Source organism: Colossoma macropomum, unplaced genomic scaffold (assembly GCF_904425465.1).
Source record: "Colossoma macropomum unplaced genomic scaffold, Colossoma_macropomum, whole genome shotgun sequence".
NCBI lineage: Eukaryota > Metazoa > Chordata > Actinopteri > Characiformes > Serrasalmidae > Colossoma > Colossoma macropomum.
The window spans coordinates 2,830,210-2,857,859 of record NW_023494809.1 but is presented as its reverse complement, the minus strand read 5'-3'; the positions used below and the strand labels follow the sequence as shown (position 1 = coordinate 2,857,859).

General features: G+C 38.4%; 1 protein-coding gene across 2 annotated transcripts; it reads left to right on the top strand.

Moving 5' to 3' along the window:
• The first annotated feature begins 1,992 nt into the window (after window positions 1-1,992).
• Window positions 1,993-27,638, top strand: abcb4 (ATP-binding cassette, sub-family B (MDR/TAP), member 4). 2 transcript variants are annotated; one of them, XM_036558096.1, is made up of 28 exons: window positions 1,993-2,123; window positions 4,022-4,162; window positions 4,400-4,484; window positions 5,430-5,598; window positions 5,757-5,805; window positions 6,037-6,228; window positions 6,962-7,133; window positions 7,394-7,518; window positions 8,589-8,760; window positions 9,154-9,267; window positions 10,426-10,536; window positions 10,629-10,754; window positions 10,842-11,045; window positions 13,083-13,253; window positions 13,468-13,629; window positions 14,818-14,985; window positions 15,101-15,247; window positions 15,347-15,451; window positions 16,781-16,858; window positions 17,434-17,517; window positions 17,944-18,147; window positions 19,099-19,199; window positions 19,387-19,527; window positions 22,638-22,794; window positions 23,292-23,489; window positions 25,130-25,336; window positions 25,989-26,135; window positions 26,532-27,638. In XM_036558096.1, the coding sequence occupies exons 2-28, from the start codon at window positions 4,101-4,103 to the stop codon at window positions 26,733-26,735; spliced, it is 3,855 nt and encodes a 1,284-aa protein (XP_036413989.1). In that variant the 5' UTR covers window positions 1,993-2,123; window positions 4,022-4,100; the 3' UTR covers window positions 26,736-27,638. The 2 variants fall into 2 exon arrangements, with proteins under 2 accessions (XP_036413989.1, XP_036413988.1); XM_036558095.1 differs by having other exon boundaries at window positions 2,028-2,123; window positions 4,027-4,162; window positions 26,532-26,735.
• The last annotated feature ends 12 nt before the right edge of the window (window positions 27,639-27,650 follow it).

Here is a 27,650-nt window from a genome sequence, read left to right as displayed (position 1 = left end):
CCATGCCACTCCTGCAATAGCACAAAAAAGAGATATCAGAAAAGCTTGTCAGCTGAGCAAGCAACTTGTAAGACTGGACAATCTTTAACGGCTTGGTACTGGTGATTACCTTTACCAGACATGCAGTACTTTGGGTTTATTGCACTTTATATAAGCTGAGTAATAGGGTGAATCACTTTGCGCACTTTCCTCTGCTTGACTCATGAAAAACAATCTAATTTACTAGTGTAGGTCTTGCCATGGATGTTCAGGGTTTTTGGAAAGGTTTCTGAGAGTGGCTGACCCCATTGAAGAAGGCCTATTACATATCCACCATGTGTATTTAGCCTAGCTCCACCAATTATTTAATATAGGGATAGGGCTGTGTAGTTATTTTCCTAATCGTATAAGCTTATATCCAAAATATATACACATATTGGCAGGAAAGGAAGGGTCTTTTTGGTATTCCTGTATCTTACACATTCAAAAAAAGGAGGCCTAATTCTATGTCTCGCTCTTGTCGGAAGAAAACCTTGTATCCCCAAAGTGGTAACTTCACAGGAGAAGGAAAAAACCTACTTTACTTTTAATGGAAGTCAATGGAACCAGACGTCTTTCCAAGTCATTTTGGGCCGTTTCTTTTGGTCCATTCATCATGAAATTTACAGACAATGTAAAGGACAACAGGCATTTTCACATTATGTCAAAAACTGAAAAATGACAAAAATGGAGATACGAGGTTTTCTTCCGACAACAGCGACCTGTTGGTTTTATCAATGATGCGTAAAGTATTACATTGAGAGGAAATTAAATATCACCTTCACGTCATATCTGCTAACTTCTCAGACAACGAATGCTGATTTCAAATCAGATTATGCCTCTTACATATCACTGAATCCTCTTTGAAAATGATGACGTTTGATCTTAGATCAGCATTTCTACTCTCATATTTATATTGATATAAAATCTGCTGAAGAGGACCATCAGACATCATTATGACGGGTCACCTGTTAAACCATTAATGTTGGGATGCTTTACATTGTGATATCAATAAAAACGCCAAAACAAATAATAATTAAAAAAACAGGAACCAACAGAAACACTTAGCTAAGCTTTTTTTCGGTAACGTTAACTGAATAAAATGCTTATTGCTGCTGTTGGAACAAAACCTTGTATCTCCAAAATGGTAACTTTACAGGAGAAGGAAAAAACATACTTTACTTTTAATGTAGGTCAATGGAACCAGATTTTTTTTTCCAAGTCATTTTGGGTCATTTCTTGTAGTCCATTCGTCATGAAATTTACACACAATGTAAAGGGTCACAGGCATTTTCAAATTGCGTCAAAAACTGAAAAACGCCAAAAATGGAGATAAAAGGTTTTGTTCCGACAACAGCGTTATGCTAATAGTTTGTTTGGTAGCAAACTTTAGCTCACTAACTGAATAAAATACTAGCCAGGATTTACACTTTTGTAACAGAGTAAAATGCTAATGTTTATAATTTGTTCTGTAATGTTACCTGAATAGAATAGCTAACAGCTTTTCAGCTATAGCTAATTCATATTGATAACTATGGGCCCAGGTCTCATCAGTCCATGTAGTTCAAAGCTTCAATGCTATATGAAAGGTATAAATTGATCCCAGATCAGCCTTCGCTCTCTGAGACGTTAACAGATATAGGACAGTATCTTTAAACATGAATTCTTGGGTGATCTATAGCTCTCCTTACTCGGTTCTCTTTGAAACTAGGAAGAAATAAACGAAGAAAAAACGTTCACAAAAATGAACAGAAAAAAGGTCAGAGCGTTCTTTAACATCCGCCCCAACAACACACACACACACACACACACAGCGAGACAGATATAAAATAAACAAATCATCACCCTCAATTCCTTTCAGCCAAAAAAGGAGAAGAATAAGAGACAGAAGAACAAGAGACACCGGTGGACACAGTGTGTGTGTGTGTGTGTGTGTGTGAAGCGGCTGTTAGCTGATGATGTAACGGCGGGTAATAAACCCGCCTGTTATAAACTCTGCTAACGGCTAACGCTCACAGTCCACTGCGCACGAGACACAGAGACGAGCGGAGCAGCGCGCGCCGGGGAACAGGCGCCAGGCAGAACAGGCGCGAGCTCCCTACAAGGTAACGGATAACGGCTAAAGCGTTACGCCTCGGTCCGGTAACGCTTAGCTTAAAATTAAATCCTAAGGTTTTTAGTTTGTTCATTAACGGTAAATGAAAGATACTCCTTTCGCTTCTGCTACCCTGCTGGGAAAAAATAATAGAAACCATTGTTCTCTTAGTGGTCTCTAAGAGTAACCATTAAGCCAGTTCCCTTTACAAAACAAAACCATCAGATTTTAATCCGAATGGTTCTAATGGTCTTTTTTCTCAGCGGGATATAAATTCTTCGGTAATGGTAACCGAAAACCCTGCTGAGAAAAATAATAGAAACCATTAAAGTTTCTGTTGATTTCCGCTGGTATTCAGTAGCCGCTACTGGCATTCTGTGTCGTCCTGATGGTTTGATATCACTGTGAAAAGGATTTTAACGGTTTATCTAGCTGTGTGTTGTGGGACTGATTCCAGATGCATTTGGTGGTTTCCCAACGTGATCTAAAAGTGTCCTATAGGAAACTAAGTTAGTGGTCTCTAAGAGTAACCATTAAGCCAGTTCTCTTTAGAAAACAAAACCATCAGATTTTAATCCTAATGGTTCTAATGGTCTTTTTTCTCAGCGGGATACAAATTCTTCGGTAATGGTAACCGAAAACCTGCTGAAAAAAAATCCCTGCTGAAATAAATAAAAGGACCATTAGATATAATTATGAAGAAAACCTGAAGGTTTTGCTTTCTAATAAGAATTGGCTTTAATGGCTTCCACTAATGTATATAGGTTAGTATACAGAGACCACTAGTTTCATATAGAATACCTTTAGCTGACCTAGATCTCATTAGGAAATGCATTTACGATCAGCCACGGGTCACCTGTTAAAGCATTAATGTTGGGATGCTTTACATTGTGATATCAACCCTATAAAAACGCCAAAACAAATAATAATAATAATAATAACAATAATAATAATAATAAAAACAGGAACCAACAGAAACACGAAGCTTTGTTTGGGATTTATTTTCAGCCGGGATAAGCTTCACGATTCTTTTCGGTAACGTTAACTAACTGAATAAGACGCCTATCGCTGCTGTCGGAACAAAACCTCGTATCTCCATTTCTGTCGTTTTTAGTTTTTGACATGATCTGAAAATGCCTGTTGCTGTTTACATTGTGTGTACATTCCATGATGAACGGACCAAAAGAAACAGCCCAAAATGACTTAGAAAGACGTCTGGTTCCATTGACTTCCATTAAAAGTAAAGTAGGTGTTTTTCCTTCTCCTGTAAAGTTACCATTCTGGAGATACAAGGTTTTGTTCCGACAGCAGCGATATGCTAATAGTTTGTTTGGCGGCAAACTTTAGCTAACTAACTGAATAAAATACTAGCCAGAATTTACACTTTTGTCGGTAACAGAATAAAACGTTAATGTTTATAATTTGTTCTGTAACGTTAACTGGCTCGAACAGCTACCTGGCTTTACACTTTTGTCGGTAGCTGTAGCTGTAAAGCTAAAGTTCGCAGTTTATTTCGGTAGCTAGCTGACGTTAGCTAGCTAGCAAGCAAGCTAACTGAATAAAACGCAAAGCGAAACGCATTCAGTTCTGTCGCTGTATTAAATGTTAACGTTAACGTTACTTGTTCGTCCTGTTACCTGAATCAAAAACGCGAGCTAGCCAAGTCTTACAGATTTATTTTGTAACGTCACCCGAAGGAAAAGAAAAAACGACCTAAAATAAGAGCGGCTTCTGTAAATCATTCGCCAAGTTACCATCTACTTTCCTCGTTTGTGTTCGTATTGTGAAGGCCTTCTTACACTGATGGCCTACGTCTAAAACGAAGCTCTCAAAATGGAAAAAAATTGACATGGAAATGTTTTAGATTTAGTGCATCTATTTAAAGTTACACCACTTCTCAAATATCAGTCCAGCAGGCGACCACAGAGCTGCTCTGGGAGAAGAAACTACATCGACCCTGACAACACCACCACAGAAACGAGTGAAAATGGGCAAAAAGTACGACTTGACCGCGGAGACAAGAAATAGCAACCAGAATGGGGACCTCAGGTAAGTTGTCTCATCGTTTTCTTTGGTACCGTGAGCAAAGTTTTCTCAGTTAGTAAGCGGGGTTAATGCTAAACCCATGCTAGATATAACTATCCTTGTCCTTTTGCATTAGTTTTTGTGAATAACTTCGCCTGCAAACATTACTTTAGCCTACAGTTGCTGAAGTAACGTTACGTAATGTGGAATTAGCCTTTGGATGGAACTGTTGGAGTGTTTAACTAAGATATTGTCTCACAGCAGCGGGAAAAAAGGAGATAAAAAAGAGAAAGGAGATAAAAAAGAGAAAGATGCTAAGTTGCCAATGGTTGGACCAATAGAAGTAGTAAGTGCAACCTTTTTTTCCTTGGTTTTCCTCATTATATGGGGTAATATTTTACTCTTAATAAAAATATGCTTACATTTTTTTTGGTAGTGTGTTGTCATAATCCTAGTAAGACATCAGCAGCATGTGGTAGCCTAATATTGTTAGTCTTTTGGGTTAGATGAGTGATCTATAGTTAATGTCAGTCTTCAGTTAAATGTAACTAGATCTGATTTAATATTAATTAATCAATGTTTCTGGTCAATCTAGTATTTTACATTAATTATATGATTACAAATGCTATTAATTCTAACACTTTGAAACTTTACAGGGAGATTCACTCGAAAGAGGCCCCGAATGTTCTGTTGTAACTCCCGTTAGGATGAAGCAGTCTGAACCAAAAAAATCTGCTACATACCTTGACGTATGTGTTATCAATTGCATTACATGCGATGCTGGAAGTGATGTCCGTTTTCTGCCAGACACATGATGGGGTACGGGGGTACGCACCCGGAGGTTGCACACGGAGGTTAAATGTTGCGACGGCTGTCCGGCGTCTACCTCATCACTCCGACTCAGGCGCATCCCGGCTTGTTCGAAGCTCCATATACTTAGGAGCACATTGCACATTGTGTCATTCAGATTGCTTCAGTCTAGAGAGTTATTACAGAACATTTGGGGCCTCTTTCGAGTGAATCTCCCTGTAGAATAACTTCACATTTTCCAGACTTTGTCTAGAATAGTTTTACCTACATGTGGGGAGATCTTAAGAGTGCTGTGTTCAGGCTAGAACCATATTTATAAACCATTTTAAGCCGTTTATCCATTACAGAAACATATTTGAATCTCTTAAAAGTCAGATTTTAAATTTTACATTGCTTGTTTTTATTTTTAAGTGTTCTAAAATCATATGTGTCATGTTTTTATACGACTGTGTATGTATTCTGAGTTTTCTCTTTATATCAGTTCCGTTATGCAGACAGCGTAGACATTTTCCTTATGCTGGTTGGGACTATAATGTCTATGGCCAATGGAGCAGTACTTCCTGCTATGGTGATTGTATTTGGAGACATGACGGACAGCTTTGTGCAGAATGAAGTATCAAGCAACATTGGAAACATTACTCCTCCCTTCAGTGAGTGATGCATTACTTTTCTGTTGTCTTGTTAGGACAAATCCAGATACACAAGACTAATGTAGAAATATTGATTAAACTGAAGAGAATTATTTTAGCAGATGTTTAAACTGTTCACAGTCCACAATAAATGCTTATAAACACCTTCTGTATACTAGATTTTACCTGGCCTACTTCCAATGAAACTCTTGGAGAGCAGATGACCAGGTAACAGGCTTCTGTTTGTGCATTATTAAATTAGCTTTTAAAGTGGCATTGTTGCTTCTCCTCCATATCTGGTTCTGCCCCTTAACTTATTTTTTAGTCCTATGAAGTTAAGTAACTATTGGTTTTATCGTTGTTTTATTCCTATCTCCATTTCACATAACTGTGAACTTTGGACTTCTCTGTGGTCTTTTCTAAAGTTTACTCACCCTCCCCATTCTGCTGTTCATTTAGGCATGCCATTTACTACAGCATCATGGGAGGTATAGTCCTTTTCGCAGCTTACATGCAGGTGGCTTTCTGGACACTGGCTGCAGGACGACAGGTGAAGAGGCTCAGAAAGATGTTCTTTCATGCCATTATCAAGCAAGACATTGGCTGGTTTGATGTGAACGAGACAGGACAGCTCAACACACGTCTCACAGAGTAAGAGGCCTACTAGGGACCAAGACAAGCAGACCTTTGAGTGTTGGGTTATTATAAAATTACAACAACGGTTGAACTGAATACTTTAAATTAGAGGCTGTCACGATTGCTTGGTTAAAACTGATAACTTGATGAAAATCTTCAATTAAACTTCACTTGATGAATCAGCAATGATTAGTTTCTAGTTTGAATGAACCTATTATAAATGTTTCCACTGGTTTGTCTTCCAGTAACATATATGTAACATATCCCACGTAGCATGTCCCACTGGTTTGTCTAGCAGTAACAGAGCTTGGTAGCACATGCTGTGTGTACTGTGTGGCAAAAAAGCATATCGCTGCTGTTGGAACAAAACCTCGTATCTCCAAAATGATAACTTTACCGGAGAAGAAAAAAACGTACTTTACTCTTTATGTAAGTAAATGTAACCAGAATTTTTTTCCAAGTAAATTTCGGCTGTTTCCTTTGATCCATTCGTCATGTAATTTAAACGCAATATAAAGGACAACAGGCATTTTCAAATGATGCCAAAAACTGAAAAACAACAAAAAACGGAGATGCAAGGTTTTGTTCTGACAACAGCGACATAAATAGATGTGTTACCAAGCTCTGTTTTACTGTAAGAGAAACCACTGGGAATTTACGTTATGTTCATTCGAACTTAAATGCTGCAGACACTTCATAAATTGCGCGCTCTGACTCCTGCTTGCCCTGTACTGTGTTTTGTCTTTAGCGATATCTATAAAATAAATGAAGGCATCGGAGACAAGATGGGCATGTGTATTCAGTCCCTCACCACCTTTTTCACTGGCTTCATTGTGGGCTTTGCCAAAGGCTGGAAACTCACTCTTGTCATCCTCTCCATAAGCCCCCTGCTTGGCATCTCAGCTGCAGTCATCGCCAAGGTGAGGAATCAGTGGAAATGTCAAGGTAGAAGGACAGAAGAGAGGCAAGGTAGAAGTTCAGTAGGGACAGTCAGGGAGAGAGAGAACAGAACAAAACAGGATCTCAGAATATAAATTACAAGAAGTACCTCCCTATACATCTTCCAGAGTTTTCCCATCACAAAAATATTTCTCTGTTAACTAAGCGCAGCTGCATAAATAGAACTGACATGGAAAGAGAAGTGGAGAGGCTTGTCAGTAAACATTTGTTTCGTCTTTAGGTGATGACGACGTTCACCTCCAAGGAGCAAACTGCATATGCAAAGGCCGGAGCTGTGGCTGAGGAGGTGCTGTCTGCCATTAGGACTGTTTTTGCTTTCGGAGGACAAAAGAAAGAGATACAAAGGTGTGTGTGTGCAAAAGATCTCACAACACAGTAAAAGAATGTAAGCATTGCATCTTGGCAAAAAAGCAGCCCATGTTTAAAAAATATCACAAATAAAGAGGGCTGTATGTGACAAAAAAGGGAAAATGGATACTTACAAATTATTTTTTGTGTAAATGTACTTTTTTTTCTATAAGTATTCTCTCTCACTCAAACGCGAGCACATACACAGGTGAAAACAGATGATCCTCAGCCTCAGGAATAGACATGAATTTTTTTTAATTTTTTTTTTGGATTTTTCCCCAATTTTCTCCCCAATTTAGTCGTCTCCAATTCCACCCACTAATTAGGACTCCCCCAATCACACGATGCTATCAGCGCTAGGAGAGCGAAGGCTAGCACAGGCTTCCTAAAAGACCTGTAAAGTGGCACCGTATCTTTTTGAACTGCGTTGTTGGACAGCCAAGCATATTCGGAGGAAAGCACTAACTGCCAAATCTGTTACGTCAGCTAACAGACGCCTGCGCTCGCTAGCACCGTGTTGAGTGATAGAGAGAGAAGGGGGGGGCCATCTTAGCCACCCAGAGAGCAAGGCCAATCGACCCCCAAGTACTATTTCTGAATAATCTGCATAATCAGTTATTCAGCTGAGGCATCGTGTTCAGATAATAATGCGACTGGAGAAGATTTTTTAATCACCCATTATTTCTGTCACCTCCAACGGTGATCGATAGGGATGCAATGATACGGTCACAGTGGGCCGATGCCAAATCATAATTGTTTATATAATGTGGAAATTGGGACTAGCTTTACCTGGATTAGCATAAGAGAAACATTAATTTCAGTAGGATTAAATACAGTTAAATTAAAAATGGAGACACTGCAAAGTAGCCTGGTGTTGTCTATATGTTCTGCTCTTCTCAAGTACACTAACGACATCATCAAATATCGGTTTGAAATATCAGTCTCATCTAAAGAGTCTCCCGAAGCTTTTAAATAAATTATCTGCTGATCTACAGTAAATAGTAGAGTTATTCACAATCAGTGCTGCCTTTAAAGTAACCTCACCATGTCTGCTCTTCTCCTGGCAGGTATCATAAAAACCTTGAAGATGCTAAGAACGTGGGTATAAAGAAAGCAATCACAGTGAACATTGCTGTGGGTTTCACGTACTTCATGATCTACATTTCCTATGCTCTGGCCTTCTGGTACGGCAGCACGCTGATTCTGGATAAAGAATACACAGCTGGAACGTTGCTGACAGTAAGTACATGGCTCAATATCTAGTCTAAAGAGAAGAGATTAGAGTGTTGGTTTATATTGAGAGTTGAAAATAATAACATTGAATTTAAGATACTTCATTAGTGTTGGTTTCAACAAAAATAAAGTTAATAGATTAAATAGTTCAGTCTAATTCAGGAATAGATTAAACAAGTTTTTGACATAATTTGAAAATACCTGTTGTGCTTTACATTATGTGTAAATTTCACGATGAACTGGCCAAAGGGAACAGCCCAAAATGACTTGGGGAAAACGCACAGATAAAGATGAATCAAGCAGTAAATGTATATGTAATAACCACTAAGTTGTTGAGTCAGTGTGTGGCTGCTATTGCAGTGGGAAAAACCCACAACAATTTCTTTTCCTCTTATTTAGGTTTTCTTCGCTGTCGTAATTGGGGCGTTCGGCCTTGGCCAGACCTCTCCAAACATCCAAGCGTTCTCTAGCGCACGAGGTGCTGCCCACAAGGTTTTCAGCATCATTGATCATGTGAGTGACCTCAGTGACCTTCTGCTTTTTTTCATTGAAACATGCTGTAAGCCAGTCTACTGTTCCTCCTTACAGACAAGATTACCTAAGTGCAAGTTTCAGCATATTGGAATTATAGATGACATAGTGACCGCAGTTCATAAGACATTACAGTAGTCAAGTGTCAAAGCACACAGCACTGAAATTGGCTTAATCTTAGATGAACTGTCTGTAAGCACTGTCTTCATACCTTCAGGTTTTAATTTTACCTTTTACTCCTTTTGTTATAAACAAGGTATCTACTGGTGCATTAAAAGTCCTACATTTATTTGAATGTATTTAAGATCTTGTGTCTTAAATTTTTATATTTTCTGCTCTGAGATCTTAAATATGTAACAGTACAAGGCTACTGTGTATACTGTGTCTGAACTGTTTATCCATAGTTCCAAATACTACTCAGGTATTTTTTATAATAGCTGTATTTCTTTTTGAGCTTTTTCTGTAGTCTCAGTAGTTTTCCCTTCTTTTTTATTGTCTTTTGTTGATAAAAAAAAAAAATGATAAAGTCATGTGCATGAGAAGGCTTGAACAACTGAAACAAGAAGTGAGACTTAATAATTGGTTTTCCAGGTTTAAGGTATTTAAAACACTTTCACAGTATTGGTTAGGCAGGCCACTTTTTACAGTAATACTCTGCAGAGAATTGCTAGACTTCCTGTAACTTCCTCCCAGCCTCCTGCTACTTCCCAAAGGAAAAACTTGAAAAGAACAGGTTAGGGTGTGGAATTAGTGTGCACACACTCACGCGCACACGCACTTCATGAACTTGTCTTTATTTAGATTCCAGTTTTCCAGTTATAACAAACATTCTACTCACAGGGAGTGGACAGGGACTTGGAGGTACACATCCAGTCCAGTCCAAATAAATCAAAACAGGGAGCAGAGCTTCCTGCCATTGTTTCTGCCACAACATGACCGTAGCCAGAACTTCAGATCAGAACAGCTCTCCTGCTGAGTTGTGAACAACCCTCGGTCCAAACAGGCTTCCATTAAATGTGTTTTTATGTTTGGACCTTAAGCGTTTTGTTAAATATTTGTTGTGGAGTAAAATCGTAGTTTCGTTATTGTTTTCATTTTCAGAGTTTCTGAGTATCAAACCCTCCTGTGTTTTGTCCACAGCATCCAAGCATTGACAGTTTCTCAGATGCAGGCCACAAACCTGACGTGGTCAAAGGAGACATTGAGTTCAAAAACATTCACTTCAGCTACCCTTCACGGCAGGATGTGAAGGTACGTTACCCAACTGCCAACAAAGTCTGGACTTAAAGAAAAAACATCCAGAGTTCTGATTATTTTACCGTTTCCTTTACTTGTGTGTTTAGGTCCTTGATGGCATGAATCTTAAGATCAGCAGTGGACAGACTATTGCTCTTGTGGGTAGCAGCGGGTGTGGCAAAAGCACAACAGTTCAGCTACTCCAGCGCTTCTATGATCCCCAAGAAGGAGTAGTAAGTGTAGAGATGGAGAGTGGAATGCAGTGGTAAAGCCTCTTTTAGTGTTACTCTTCCTCTCCTAATCCTTATCTTTTACTTTAGGTGAGTATAGATGGTCATGACATTCGCAGTCTGAACGTGCGTCGTCTGAGGGAGCTGATTGGTGTGGTGAGTCAGGAGCCAGTGCTTTTCGCCACCACCATCGCTGAGAACATTCGCTACGGCCGTGAGGACGTCACACAGGAGGAGATTGAGCAGGCCACACGTGAAGCTAACGCCTACGACTTCATCATGAAGCTCCCTGACGTAAGACAAACGCACGAAGCATGAGATCAGAACAAAAAAAGAGCCATATCTGTTCTTTTAAGGAATTGTTTGACCCAAAATGCTGAATGCTGAAGGTGCTGTGAAATGCATCTATTCAGTATTTTAAAATTGTTGTCTGATGTCTACATGGAAGGTATTTGACTTACAGTTTTAGATGTCCATTTACAAGCCTAGAATGAAACAAGCTGTTCCCCCTTTTTGGTGGGCTTATGAATAATATGTTGAGCTCTGCTCCAATTTGCTGGTTAACAATGAGGCATTGCAATGGCTCACACAGAAACAACATGTTGAAATAGACACAGACAAGAACCTATATGTAAATATGTATATGTTGCCATACTGTGTAGTTAGCTATGCTAATTATGAAGAGCATGCTAGTAGCTAATGTTACCTACACTGGCTACTTGCTTTCGATCTCGACAATGACATAAAGTTGTTAGCTCACTATAAAACTTTCAGTTTAAGATAAAATCACAAAAAAATCACAGGTTGCTGTTGTGGTTTTGATGCTAATAAAGCTGGAACCGTCCCCTCCCATCTCTACAGTGTGTAACGCTGAGTGACACCTGCTTGATATTGTCCAAGGTTTAAAAAACTGTCCGGAGTGAAATGTGCAGAGCAAGTTAACAGCTCTGAATTAAAGTCCGGAATCCTGTTTAATATGTGGGAGCTGAAGTTGACTTCCTGTTCGCCAGCTTGTTTTGCAAATTTTGCATTCCACCTTAAATAGTGCCGCAGTTCATAACAGTTTTTGCACCTGTTCAAGCCTGTAACATGGCTTGAAGTTCTCCGACAATGTGCCGGAATGTCAGCACGGGGCCAGGGACATAAAATACACTCACTAAGTGTGTTTCATAGGGCCAATGCAAAATGAAAAGCAGTGGATTGACATTGACTGTTGATTTATATATTGAATTTCAACTGTTAATTAGCTGGGTATGCTGGGCAATATGGGTGCACATCACTCAGTAAATAATATCCATCAAGTGTTCAGCCAGGCCATAGTGTAAAGTATACATTTTCAAATATAAATTGCAAAGAGAAATCTGGGAGAGCCAGTGTGAATGGGCCTGATGCAGCTGATAAAATGTATAATAGTCTGATCTATAATTATTAGGTGACATGCTTAGGTTTGTCAGTAGAGGAGTAAATATTGATTGATAAATATTGTTGGTTAATAATTTCTGTTTCGTGTAGGTCTACTTATTTTGACAGATCGAGCAAACGTTTTTAAAGCAGGGAGGACTGTAATAGGGAGCACTGGGGTGTGACTCTCAGGTGTGACTTTGTGGCAGTTACAAATGGTTTACATGGCTCATGGGTCAGGTAGGATGGCCCCTTTGTAGAATTGTGCTTAGGAAGGTCAGGAACGGTTCTGCATATAATACAAGTGACTGCACTACTTTGAAAAAGCACTGCAAACAATAGGCTATTCGCTTTGGTTTTATATCACTGTTGCGATCTTTTGGACTAATTTGGCAATCATTTCAAAGCAGCATGCCGCACATGTTGTTTAGAGACCAACAGAGGAAGAAACGATAAGTTTGAAGGGTAGGCGTATTGGATTATCTTTATGGCTTTGGCAGCTCGGTTCCTGAGAAGGTGTGAAAAATGCTGACATCCCTTCACAGCATGGAATGGTACAATTTCTGCAAATACTCTGCCATTTTCATTGCTGTTGCACCGTGGTTGTTTGCAGCTGGGCTAGACCATGGGCTGGTGTGTGTAAATTTTGGGGGCGTAGATGTTAATGAGTCAAGACTTTTATGTAAGAGTATGAATTTTTGAATTGGCCCATTTTACCACGTTCTTTTGCAAATGCAGGTTCTGTATTTGAAGGAGGACAAAACAATGTTAGAGGTTCATGATAAATCAGTTTCCATGTACCGAACACTGTTCTTCAACTGTGCCAATGTAAATACAGTTTGCCATTTGTTGTTGTGCAAGATCTGCATGGCACCAGCCTCCTTTTTTGCTGTCTATTGTTTGTGTACTCTAATCGAGCGTCATTTTCAGAAATTCGAGACCCTTGTGGGAGACAGGGGCACCCAGATGAGTGGTGGGCAGAAACAGCGAATCGCCATCGCACGAGCACTTGTTCGCAATCCCAAGATCCTTCTGTTGGACGAGGCTACGTCTGCTCTGGACACAGAGAGTGAGGCCATCGTACAGGCAGCCCTGGATAAGGTAATAAGACTAAATTACTATTACTTTTTTTTTAAATTAAAGGCTACTTGAAGGGCTCATATCCTACATATTTGTCACATTTATTTTTTCCTCTGAGGTTTATTACCATTTATCACGTTTGTGTGGCTTTATGTATCAAAAACAGTAGTAATTCATTACATGACCATTTATTTTTTTAATCTTGATCTTGACTTTCTGTGCCATTTCGGTGTAGGTGAGACTTGGCAGGACGACCATTATAGTGGCCCACCGTTTATCCACTATACGCAATGCAGATGTTATCGCTGGATTCCAGAATGGCAAAATTGTTGAGCTGGGTACACATGACCATCTGATGGGGATGAAGGGAGTTTATCACTCTCTTGTAACTATGCAGGTGAGGCAAACCCTGAAACAACAGAGAGAATTTAAGCAGGCAAAAAAGCAGAACACACAATATCTGCGGTAGATATACAATCCTAATTTATCTGATATTTGATATTTTTGCAACTATATGCTCATTTCAAATTTGATGCTTGAAACATGTTCCAAAATAGTTGAGACAGGTGCATGTTTATAACTTACAGGTGCATGCTTATAACTTATGTCTTACATTACATTTCCTATGAACAACACATAATAATTGTTTGTGGATACGACACCAATTGATCTAGTTTTGAAAGAAAAATGTTTGCCGTTTTTCTGTTATCAAAATCTGCAGCTCTGTAACAGTACAAGGCCTTTGTTGTCATATTTTGTCATATTTCACAAAGCATCACATATATTTTCAGTGAAAGACAAGTCAAGACTGCATTTAGGCCAGTCTAGCACCCGCACTCTCTGATTATGCAGCCATGCTGTTGTAACACATGCAGAATGTGGCTTGAATGTTGAAATACCATGGACACTTTTTTTAATTTTATGCTGGTAACAGTCGATATGGTCCTTTTCGTCTATTATTGCCATAAACAATCTCTAACTGACTCGGCTTGAGGCCAGAGAAATCAGTGGTGTTTCTGGGCATCATTGACTTAGTAGTCATTTGTGGATGCAGCAGCAAACAGTTAATTGGAAAGTTTCTCAAAGTATTCTCCAATTCCACCCACTAGTTAGAACGTAGGGCGAAGGCTAGCACAGGCTTCCAACAAACAGAAACATGTCCTGAATCTTTTGATGATATTATGCGTATCATGCTAGAGTGTGAAATATCTAAAACCTTTGAGGAATGTTTTTCTTAAACTGATGGATCGGTGAGCTGGCAAAATGGCGAGCCTGCTCCTTTTATACCAAAGCATGATTGCACCTGTTTATGATGTTTTTTGAACATTTCACAACATCCCCCGTCTTAAATTGCCTTTCTCCCAACTCTTTTGAAACATGCTACAGGTGTCAATTTCAGAATGAGGGTGTATTTCCAAAACAGTTTGGTTAAGGCAAAACATTAAAAGTCTTATCTTTTGTGAATATTTTGTTTTCTGTTTGCGTTTCACTTACTGTCTCGTGCTCTTTTGGAATTGAGGTTTGAATAGTACATACAGTAGCGTGTGTAAACATCACTGACATAAACACTGCTTTGACCCTTCAGACCTTTAATAGCACTGAGGCCATGGAGGACAAGGCAGAAGAGGTAGGGCTGGATGAGAAGAGTCCTTCTGTCAACTCTATGACTGAGCACACTCTCTTCAGACAAAAATCCATGAGCTTTACTGGCTCGGAGAAAAAGCAGGAGGATGGAGATAAAGACCCAGCGCAGGTAAAGCACATGCTTGTGCGCATTTCAGAGTATCTGCTTATTGTCTGTCCTGTTTTGATTGAGTGGTAGATGTTATGTAAGAGTTGTCTTGCTCTTTCCTTGTCTCTTTTTGTAGGAAGAAAAAGTTCCAGAGGTGTCATTCTTCAAAGTGCTGAGTCTGAATAAGACTGAATGGCCCTACATTGTAGTGGGTGTCTTATCTGCCATCATCAATGGTGGCATGCAGCCTGCGTTTGCGGTCATCTTCTCCAAAATGGTTGCTGTAAGTCGCATACAAAGGCAAATAAAAAAAAAAACAGACATCACTTTGATGAACTAGAACGCTAATGGTTTTTCTCTTTTATTCTTCTTTCCTCTTTAGGTGTTTGCTGAGGTCGATGAGAATGTTGTAAGAGAGAAGTCGAATATCTTCTCCTTGCTGTTTGCCGTTATTGGGGCCGTTTCCTTCGTTGCACTTTTCTTACAGGTGCGATAGGCCTTGAAGTTCATGTTCTAGAAAGTCACAAATTATACCTACGTTTTATTACATCCGTTCATTCAGTGCCAGTGGAAGCACTTGTAAAGGTCCTTTTTTTGTTTAACTCAAATCTTTGAATTTCTATGTAAACTTTTTTCAGGTCTTGACAGCCCTTTTGCAGTGCTCTTACTGTTTTGGAGGGCGTTACACATGCACTTCTACATATTCATTAGCCACTTCTACATATTCATCAGATTGGCTGAGCCCCTGTTTGTGGGCATTAGTTTAGGAAGGAAGATTGTGAGGACTACTGAAAAGATTTAATTCTAAAGTACTTCCAAACATTCATGTCAGTATGATGTATAGCAGCAGACACTCTTTTCCGTAAATGTCTTTTGGTAGTTAGTACACAGAGCTGTTGGCTGACTGATTTCCAACATGAGTACATTAAACACGGCCTTTCTTACTCATGGTCTATCCTTGCTAGCTAAACATGGGGGCAGTTTCTGGAAGCCATATCCATTTTAGTCAGGAACATGTAAATAGCAGTCTATAGATAGATGGTCTCTTTTAATGAAACCCAGCATTTTTAAAATTTTTGATTTTTTTGCCAGTAATCTCTGGCTCACCATGTAGACATGAGGGAGAGGGATGTAGTGTCACTTCCTGGTCTAAAACGCAGGAATGTGGCTAAAATAAGGCTCCACCTATGGACTAATAATCTTTGTGTTTTCAGTATTAACATGAAAATGCGTTTTTTATTTTCAAATTAAAGTCATGATAAATTTTTCTTTCATGATAAATCTTTCTACTTGACCTTAAAATAATTAAAAATAACCAAAACATTTTAAAAATGATGGTAAAAAATATTTAAATATAATAATATATTATTGTTAAAAGTATTATTTTCACAAGTTGAAATTTAGGTTTATTTACTTACTTACTTAGTTACTTACTTACAGTCCCACAGACTGCAGAACTGATTTGGTAGAATGATCCTTATAGTGACCATATGATATGATGCGATTTGAAACTTTTTTTTTTCAAAAGTTAGTGTGTTCTATAATGTGGGTCCTTTAGATAGCAATTTCAGCTGAAAATGGTTTGCATGTGACATAGCAGTAAACTAACCTCTGCACTGGTGTGCCCTCCTGCATAGATAATTTGTATCAATTTTTATAGATTTTTTACAGTCTTGCCATAATCACATTACAGTCAGTATCAGTAAAGGTTAACCTTATGGTCTTATTTACTATTTTAAAAGAGAAATATAGTATTTTAACATGGCCTGGCACAGAAATATTACAGGTATAAAAATGTTTGATTTCTTTCTCTCAGGGTTTTTGTTTTGGTAAAGCTGGTGAGATTCTGACCATGAGGCTGAGGCACAGAGCCTTTAAAGCCATGATGAGACAGGTGAGAATACACCACTGCTCTTTTTCCATATGAGCTCTATGGAAGCATTCGCAGTGCTTCACATTATTTCAGCGAATTCTGTTCATGTATAGAGTATGAGTCGACCTCTATGTTTATTCCAGAGCCGAAAGAGATACCGGTTATTAGTAGACAAGTAGACCAATAACTGATATATGGGCCGATATTCATTCGCCATACAAATTTGAAGTTTAGAGTACAGAAAGTGCAAGAGCACAATTCCTACACAAAACATCCATTTATATTATGACTTTTTACACAATTCTTCCAAAAATAACAAAAATTGAAAACATATAATAAACATTTGGAAAACAAATTGATGACTTTTGAATACATTTGAAATAGCCAAAAGTACTCGGAACTGAAGTTTGTTATAAGTCAGACATGGCGGTGTTAGAGATGCACATGCATCACATAAATCCTGTAAACAGCAAGGAAACAAGTAAATGCTGATTCCGGTGATCAGTAGATTAATACTTAAAGGGTACAACTATTAGCTGGGCTGATAATCAGTCAACCCGGTGGAGTTGTTATGACTGTGTTTGTGTGCGTTTCAGGATCTTGGCTGGTATGATGACCCTAAGAATAGTGTGGGCGCTCTGACCACCAGGCTGGCCACAGACACTGCTCAAGTGCAAGGCGTGAGTCTTTTTTGCTCTCTCCTTCCTTTTATACCTGCATACCGTCTTAAACCAGCTTAGATAAGCTGGCATTAATGAAATAAAGTCAATATGGTTACACATTTCCTATCCTTTAGCCTCGGTTAGCCAAACTTTGACACGGTCAAAGTCTTGCATGAAATGTTTCACCAAATAAGCCAAAATGCTTAATGAAATGCTAACACCTCACTTTCTTCTAAGAATCTGGAAATAAAGAAAATGGTTACGCAATACACAAATAACAAAATAAATGGTCTTTATTACTCATTTTCTAAGTTCCCCTAAGGACATCTGTGTGCCAAAAAAATGGTAAACTGTCCCTGCAATAAAGTCCCTGCAAATAAAGGATCCAGCAGGATGAAAGACACTGTGATTTGAATTAATATACTGTGAATGTTCTTTGGGCAGGCAACGGGGTTAAGAATGGCTACGCTGGCTCAGAACGTGGCCAACCTGGGCACTTCCATTATCATCTCATTTGTGTACGGCTGGCAGCTCACCCTCCTAATACTTTCCATTGTGCCAATCATGGCTGTTGCTGGTGCTATCCAGATGAAGATGTTAGGAGGCCATGCCGTAAAAGACAAGAAGGAGTTAGAGCAGGCTGGAAAGGTACAGTATTGCCTGTGGATTCTTTATGACTGTAAAGCACTATTTGAACAGAATTAGTTTTATATGGTGAGGCCAGTTTACTACTGGACATCTAATGTTTATGACTAGTTCGGATGGGATAAGAAATCTCTGTATAAATAAAGGAATGGGAGTGGCTACTTGATTAAGGCACTGACTTTCAATTCAAAATATATAATTTAGCCATTATTTTGTTTACTCCAATCATCTGTCATGCTGTCTTGAAGGGGAATTCCACTGATTTTTCCAAAATTCCAAATCATTTAGTCTTTGAGATGTGAACGAGTTCATTCAAAGTGGTCTGATGTAAAATGGTTCATTATAGAGAAACTTGCTGATTCAGATTTCTTTACAGTGGTGGTGATAGGAATCAGGGATCACAATGTCTACAACACAAATATAGCCATTATTTTTTTTTTTACTATACAAAACCTACCAGTGAACCTACATGTGTCTTCTGAGTATTTATATGTAATCATGGAAATGTAGTGTTAAATCAGAAAAAAAAGTTTTTTTTTTCTTGGTACTGTTTTGCCTTACAACACCCTGCATGTACCCTTTCTGAATAGATAGAATAGAATTACTTTTTAGGCCAAAACATTCTCAAAACAAACAAAACGTCTGGTTCCTATCAACACCACTGTGAAGAATTCTGTCTCAGTACGTTTCTTTGAAAGTTTGTAATATACAGAAATTTAATAAATTCCCCTTGAAAAGAATGCACTGTGTCATAAGCATTGCCATTGGTGTTGGAATTCACAGTCAACACTGCATAAAATCATTTTTTTTTCCCTGTAACTTTTAAATTGTACTATTCTGGATAGTAGACCTGACAGCAGACACACAATCACAGCCACAGAGAACACAAATAAATGTTTCTTTGAATTTTGGTAAGTAACAGCAAAGTTGTAACATCTTCTGTCTTCCCCTCAGATTGCCACAGAAGCCATAGAAAATATACGCACGGTTGTGTCACTGACCAGAGAAAGCAAGTTTGAGATCCTCTACCAGCAGAACCTGATAGTGCCTTACAAGTATGTTTTTATATATATATATATATATATATATATATATATTAGTAGAATCTTCTTCTTATAACATCTTGAATTAAGATATTAAAAAGCTTTACTTTTAAGCACTTACTGATACGAGACATAGATATCCATTTGTAAAAGAATTACAGTTTCTAAGATTGGTTTGTTTGCATGTATTTCTTCTCAGGAACGCCGTGAAGAAGGCTCATGTTTTTGGCTTGACGTTCTCTTTCTCCCAAGCCATGATCTATTTTGCCTATGCTGGCTGCTTCAAATTTGGCTCCTGGCTCATTGAGCAGAAGATGATGGATTTCGAGGGTGTTTTCCTGTGAGTGACTGGTTTTATTATAATAGAGAGGCACTGCATCTAACATTAGTGTCATTAATATATTTATATAATAATTATCATGGTGTTATATTGGCATTGAAATTGGAAAAAATAAAACACAAAATATGGCCTGTGTGAAAGTTATGGCACATTTTATAATTAATGTTTTATTTTTTCCAACATGTTAAACTCACCAAATAAATATAACTTGTGCACTAAAAACTGCAGAAAAATACCATTTTTTAAGTTAGGAGATTTAACCTTGGCCTTGCATATAACCTTTTAGAGGATAACACACCCTGAATTTGTATGCAAATGTCAACTAGTTTCAGTATTCAGGATTGTTAAGCATAACTTGTGCTAGAAAGTTTTAAAAGGAGCTGCAACCTAACTTGCCTTTCAGTATTCTAGTCTAGGTCTAGACTAGACCGCAAGTTACAGTATAGCTTATGTGGGACTTGAAATCTTGAAGTTGTGATTTAAGTGTGCCTGACCTTCGTTAAGTACCTGAAGTTCAATAATAGGAGAGGTTGCATGGCACAAATATAATATTTGTACAATATTTGTTACTGCTTACTGTTTTGTTACTGTGGATGTGGTGGAAGATGAGCTTTTACACAGTTTTAGGAAAGTGTCTGGTAAATAAACAGTGTAAAAATATCAGTATGAGCTGGGAAAAATATGGCAGTGCATCCCTGCAGCTTTGGTGGAAATCTGTATGTAGCCTGGGTGAAATACTACCAACAGTCTCAGAAATAAAGGTGCATCACTGTCACTGGGGTCATACCCTCAAGGGTACATCTCAGTACCTTTAGTCAGGGAACATAATTGTATCATAATCCAAGTTGTATTGAATCCACACCCCGTCTCGTCTCCAGGCTTTTTATTTTATTGTTCTGTTTTAAAACATTAGGTTATGAAAGTACAAATACATACTTTTCACCTGGAAAAACGTATTTTAGGTTCATAATTGGACCTTAAAACCACTGTTGTACCTTTTATAGGGGGAAACATTTACATTGTTTGTACCTTGTTGAATGAAAAATGTACCTTTTATTTCTAACAGTGTAGGTGAAGTTAGTCAAGCTTGCTGTATACACGGGCACTGTAAACACAATGTTAGAGACTGCTTCTGGCATGGAGTGCGTAAGACAGTAATAGAGCATGGGGTCAAAGGCTGCTGGTTTCCATAGTATCACGTTAATGATTAGAGAAAGAGAAAAGCATGCCACAGCTTAAACTGTCCAAAGAGGATGACCGTGAAAAATTACTAGATATGTTTTTGGTTAAAATAAACTGCCATAGAGTAACTGAATGTGTTAAAGAGGTGGCGAAATCATTTGTGCCATATTAATGGCTCTGTGCTAGTTACATGATTGGCCACAGGCTTTGTCATAAAAGACAAAAGGAGTACGAAAGAGTATAAACTAACATCCAGAGTGTTGCCCTGTAGGAAAAAAAATCTCACTCTCCTGTGGTCAAATAACATTTATTCTTCAATTCTTCAAACCAACAACTAAAAACACATTTGTAAGAGTCCAGTAGTACATGACAAGTATATAATGGCCAAAGCACACAGCCTAGGAACTGGGGAAGTCAACATTGAGTGGTCTAGATAGAAATGACAAGCAAAGTGATAAGTAGGAAAAACTATTTGCCCTATTTTTCAGTCTGGCATGAAAATGTGTTTTAAGCAGAGACGATGTACTGATTTTTGTTAGGGTTGTTATACATAGTGATATTTTTTAATAAAGGGGTTGTGATAAAAAATTGTGTTGCAGTAAAAATCAGGCTTGTACAGTGCAAGCATTTTTTTTTTAATGCAAACAGAATTTTGATTTAAGAGCCAGTGCAAGACCAAATTCTGAGTCGCTTATTGCTTCATTATGCGTGAATGGGCAGATTTTTTTCCCCCAAAAAATAAATAAAATAAAAGCTACTATTTTTAACAGAGCATGACGAAAAATTTGCCTGTCGGCTTATTGAGCATGTCACAAGAAGCTGAACTTGCATGCCAAATAACAAACTTGCAAAGTGGTCGAGTCTTACGGTTTAGTAAAGGACTGCTAGTTAGAAACTCACCTTTCTTGTCTTTGCTGCAGTCTTACGGCAGTGAAGTAGATCTCAAAGGTATTCATACTCAAAAGAACAAGTCAGTTTCACTGCACACTACACAGCGTCATCTGAAAAACAGAAACCAAGCTCAGCTGCAGGCTTGTAGCATATTGGCCAGCATTATTAACCAGTATGGCCCCATGAAATAAAAGCCCACTGCGTTGATGTGTGCTATGTTCTGATTGGCTTCCAAAATGCATGTTAAACCGCGTGTTTTGTAGTAAATTGTGTTTTGGTAGTTTGTAGGCATGCTGTAAAGAGGGCAGCATCAAAGCTGTTGAAATTAAAATGTAGAGGAAAGCAGTCTGCACACTCACACTTGGCACCTTTGAGTCAAATCAGTTGGCTCAGATCTACGAAGGCCCCCGTTTTTAGTTCCAGAACTGCTCTTCATTCAGTAATATTGACAATTGGCAAATAACACAGACAAAAAATGAATTATGTCATAAAACCAGTATTTTCAATAAATGTAAAACTAGCAAGATGTTACAGTGAGAAACGGCTGGTCAGCAAACAGGCTTGCAGGCCAAACTAACAAAAGCTGTTTGGTGTTGATTTAGTAAGTAAATGGACATACTATGTGTTACATTACTGAAAGTTATAGTTCTTAATAGTTTCAGGTAATCATTCAGGGCTTGGACAATGTAGGAAAAAATCTGCTAAATGTAACATTCTGAAAAAAGGGAATGACGTTCATATGAAATTTGTGTTCATAGTTTTTTCCTGTTTTTTTTTTTCTGTCAAATCATTTCAGCAATAAGCTGCATGATATCGCTAGAAGAAAACAGAGAAAAGAGAAGAAAAATTGGTCCCTGAAACGATTTACACTTGTGTGTATTTAAATGAATTTGCCTTCTGAGAAAATGGATCTTGGATGTTGGTATCCAACATGGATGTTACAAAAACCACAATACATATTGTACTGAGAGGTTTATATGTTATTCTACTGTTTGTCCCTATATCTGTGTTCATTGTGAGTGTTTTTTTCGTTACAGTGTAATCTCAGCAGTAATGTATGGAGCAATGGCAGTGGGTGAAGCCAACTCCTTTACTCCAAACTACGCCAAAGCCAAGATATCTGCCTCTCATGTCCTAATGCTCATCAATCGAGTCCCGGATATCGATAACGGCTCAGAGGAGGGAGAAAAGCCGGTACAGAGCTTTTGTTTTCTTTCACTCTCACAGACACAAACATTGTATGAAATATGAGACCCTCCTGACGAAACCTTCAAGCACTGATGTTTTTTTTAACAGCACTCAAGTCTCCGCTGTCTTTAAAAAAATCAATATTTGCCAGAGGCCTCTCTGTATTATGTCACTGTATCTAATTTATCTTTTTGATATATGATCTCCATCGACAAGGCACCATGCTTTGGCTGTTTCAGATCCAATTTTTTTGCAAATGTTTTCCACTCAGTATGACTGCATGATTCAGTTTTCTTGGCAAAGATCTCCAATATGTAACACAGTGGAAATTCTGTCTGAATCATTTTAATAAATTAATTTTGATGACTCAAAATGCATATATGATGCATATATATCTGTGCATACACATAAATAAACGTGTAATCTGCGAGCTTATGCGCTGTGATTATAAATACATACCTGTGTTTTAATTCTGTTTTCCATCATGTGTGCTTTGTGTGTAGGATCACTTTGAAGGTAATGTGCGCTTCCAGGATGTACACTTTAAATATCCATCGCGGCCGGACATACCCGTGCTGCAGGGCCTGCGGATCCGAGTGAAGAAGGGTCAGACTCTTGCCCTGGTGGGCAGCAGTGGCTGTGGCAAAAGCACCACCATCCAGCTGCTGGAGAGATTCTATGACCCTCTGCGGGGCTCAGTGGTAAGAAGAGCTGGAAGACATTTGAGAGAAAAAACATTCATATATTCACATTCTCACACACACACACACACACACACACACACGAGTACAAGGTGTCTAGGCATGAATGATATCTAAAAATAATTAACACGATATTTTATCTTGTTTAAACAAAATCCCGATTGAGTAATATCACCTCTATATTTTATTAATTTTACATTTCTGAACCATCGGGAAACTTAAGCCGTATAGAAAATGCTGGGGATTCTCCTCAGATTGTATGTTGTACTCTGGGAAACCCACAGAGACGGTAGGGCTGTAATCTCCCCATTTAGTGTCCAATTAATGAACATGTGTAGCCTAACGTTAAGATTAGTAAGAGACAGAGAAAAATCTCTACCTTACTTTCATTTGGTTTAATAAACTAACAGTGCTGAGTAGAATGATGACTGTTTTCTAGGTCAGTATTATTGTTACCTATTATATATAAAACTACACCGAAATTTCTCTTTTTGTTTTTACTGGTCTCAGTCTTAACTGGGTCTCATGGACAATGAGAGGGAAATTTGTGTAAATACAAAATAAATTCCTTTTCAAATTTTCTTTTATTTTTTTCTCTTTTTAAGATTAATTAATTAATTATTCTTTTTTTTTTTTTGGGACACCTTTATATTCCTGCCCTCTCCTTTCCTGGGTCCTCACGCTTTCTAGTGATAAATAGGTGGGCTTGTACCCTGGCTATTCGATTATTAATTGCCTGTTATAATACATAATAATTTTTACACTAAAAGAAGACAAAGCATTATGTGTACTTATTATTTAATAATACTTAATAAGCTGTTCAAAATTAATTAGTCCTCCGTAGTTCTTTCTGTTCTCTTTCCCAAAATGACATTTATCGTCTTTAAAGCATTCTCAGTCAGCTTACTAGCCATTCATCACTGATTTGTTGCCAGTGTCTTGTTCTCACTCTCTGTTCATCACGCACAAATGCACGCTTGGTTATGCAATATAAAACTAATGAGTCATCTTGGACATTGACATTGACAGTCTCTTTCACTTAGTCAGAAGTTAATGAGTAAGCTCATGTAGAACAGAGAGGTGACAAAGATGGGCTTTTATTACCACTTTCAAGGTTGCTGATAAGATTAACACACACACATTAGATGGGAAGATAAACCCTGCCTTGATACTGTTTGAACTCTCAAATTTTTGACCATGTATGAACATGGTCGTTTTTCCAGGAACCCCTGAACAGAAAGACAATAAATGTATAAAATACTGTTCACCGCATTCGTCCAGCCTTCTGCTGATTCATCAATAAACCTGACTGTCTGAGCCATAAACCCATAGATTACACCCAGAACATGACAGCACAGTAAAGCTGGCTTATGCCGCAGCACTATTTAAACTAATATAGCACATCATGGTGGCCAACAAGTGTAGTGCAGCAATAATTTCTTCCTGAAAAACCACAGAACTTGAGAAGTAATTAGCTTTCATTTTGTTGAGCAGCATATGTTGCCTCCAACTGATCTTCAGGCAGATCTCATGTAGCATTTCTAATGTTGATACATTAAATATTTGCATTTATGTAGAAAATTAAAGATGTAAACTTTAAATTTGACTGATTAAAGCGCTGTCTTTGTTTTGATTGGTAGATGCTGGACAACAACGATGCAAAGCAGCTGAACATCCATTGGCTGCGATCCCAAATTGGCATTGTATCCCAGGAGCCCGTGCTGTTCGACTGCAGCCTGGCAGAGAACATTGCGTATGGAGACAACAGCAGGCAGGTCACGCAGGAGGAGATCGAACAGGCCGCCAAGGCGGCTAACATACACTCCTTTATCGAGGGGCTGCCTCAGGTATAACTTTTCATGCCTACTTTTTTGCTTCATTCTGTGTCATACTCATACGAACCAATCCAGTTGACATATACTTTTTTATGATATTCTGAAGTCTCTTATGGTAAAACAGGCATTATAGCCATGTCCCACATTAGAACACTGAATAAATAACAGAGATCCCCATACTGATACCCAGTATTAGTATCAGAGCCAATACCAAAAAGAAAATTCTGGATCAGTTATGGGAGGAAAAAAGAGCAAATCCAGTCCGATTTTGTAACAAATCAAAAGCTGTTTTTGTTATATTTGGCATTTTGTAAGAGTTAAATTAGAATTAGAATTTTTTTTTTCATTTTCCACACATTTGCACTTTCTTGTGAGAGTGATTAAAAAGCTTGGTACTTTTATATGGCCATCTTTAAGAAAAGAGCTTCAATTAAAAATGTTCTCTATAGAAAAAAAATTTGTGGCAACTCCAAAAATCAGTACTGTAAAAGAAAAAAATTGTAGCATCATCTCAAATGAATACCTCAACTACATCACTAGCGGAGTTTACATTGTTCTGACATAATTTAAACAAATGCAAAATATGCAAACAATATGAGATACAAGCCTAACCAATGAATGTCCTCTGTCACTGAGTCAGAATGTGCTATATGGTGGTTTGCAGAAATACCAGACCCAGGCAGGTGATAAAGGCACTCAGCTGTCAGGTGGACAGAAGCAGCGTATTGCCATAGCGAGAGCCATCCTCCGCAACCCTAAAGTACTCCTGCTGGACGAGGCCACGTCAGCCCTGGACACAGAGAGTGAAAAGGTAAAAGGCTGGGAAAGCTCTATCATGTGCTTCCAGCTTCATAATCATCATCAGTTTATTATTTTATTTATAATAAAAGATAAGGCAAAGCCATACTACGGATGTATATTACGTTCTGTTATCTCTTGGGGATGGAGGGGGGGGGGAGAACAAAGAATTGTTTTATCTAAAGACTATAATTACACATGACACAGCAAAAGTCACATGATTAAGTATCTAAACAATAATTCCATAGTTTCAATAGAGCAAAACCGCTCAGATCAACAACAGAAAGAAGGTTTTCGACATGAAGAGGGTGAAAACACAAGGATAAAGTTACAGAATACAGCATGAGTGTCATGAGCATTTTATAAATTTCTCAGTCATCCCTCTCTTTTTCTGTCTGTCTGTGAGTAGATAGTGCAGGAGGCGCTGGATAAGGCTCGTGAAGGCCGTACCTGTATCATTGTGGCTCACCGGCTGTCTACCATCCAGAACGCTGACACCATCGCTGTGTTTCAGAACGGCGTGGTGGTGGAGCAGGGCACGCACCATCAGCTCCTCAACCAGCAGGGGGCATACTACTCCCTCGTCAATTCACAGATGGGTCATGGGAGATAGGGCGGCCGGGAGCCGCACCAGAACTCGCACACAGGTAGAGGATGAGGGAGAGCTAGGGCTCATTTTTGGAAGAAGCAGTTTTGAATTTCTACTGTAAAGAGTGAGGAAGTCATTCCATTTAGGAAGGCCTTTGCATTTATACCTGTCATGTAAGACAGAAAATCCTTTGTGGTTGACTTGCTTTAACCACGTCGTTCTGTTATTTATTCAACACTATAGTATTGACATCATACGGCTGGGCTGGATAAGGGTGTTGAAAAAAAAAAAAAACGCACATTTTGAATACTGGTGGCTATATAAACACTAGAAGAGGTCGCTTGTGACAGAACGAAGACCAAAGATGCATTACTTCTGAGACTCGGCGTGAATGATGCCTCATTATCTCTGGTTCTGTACTGTAAGCATAGCAAACCATTCCACTAAGTTAGTATAATCTCCTAATAGTCAGTCGTACACACACATAGCAGCACTTCTTACAGCTATAGTTTAAAGAGCACATCCATGCCTACGTTATGAGGAGTTATGGAGTCTTTGCGTGCTGTCATATACATACAACAGCAAGCCAAAGAGAAGATTATGACCATAATCAGCAGCATCATCTTTTATATCATGTGATTTTTGGGTGTAGAAATAGATAAATCATTTGCCTCATAGAAACCTTTTACAGTAATGAGACCGACACTGTCATTGCACTTTAAGAAAAGGGGGGAAAAAAGGCAGAAAATACTTTACTTAATTTTTTTGTAAATCAGAAATATCTCTAAGTAATGCTTTGGCAATTATTTATAAAACTAACACAGGGCATTGAATTGCTTTACCGTCTGTGTTGCACTGTTCTGCAGGAGCGCAGATTTTTTGCACTGGCTATCTATGTTTGTGAAATAAAGCTCCTTTTCACTTTCATTTGCCAAACTG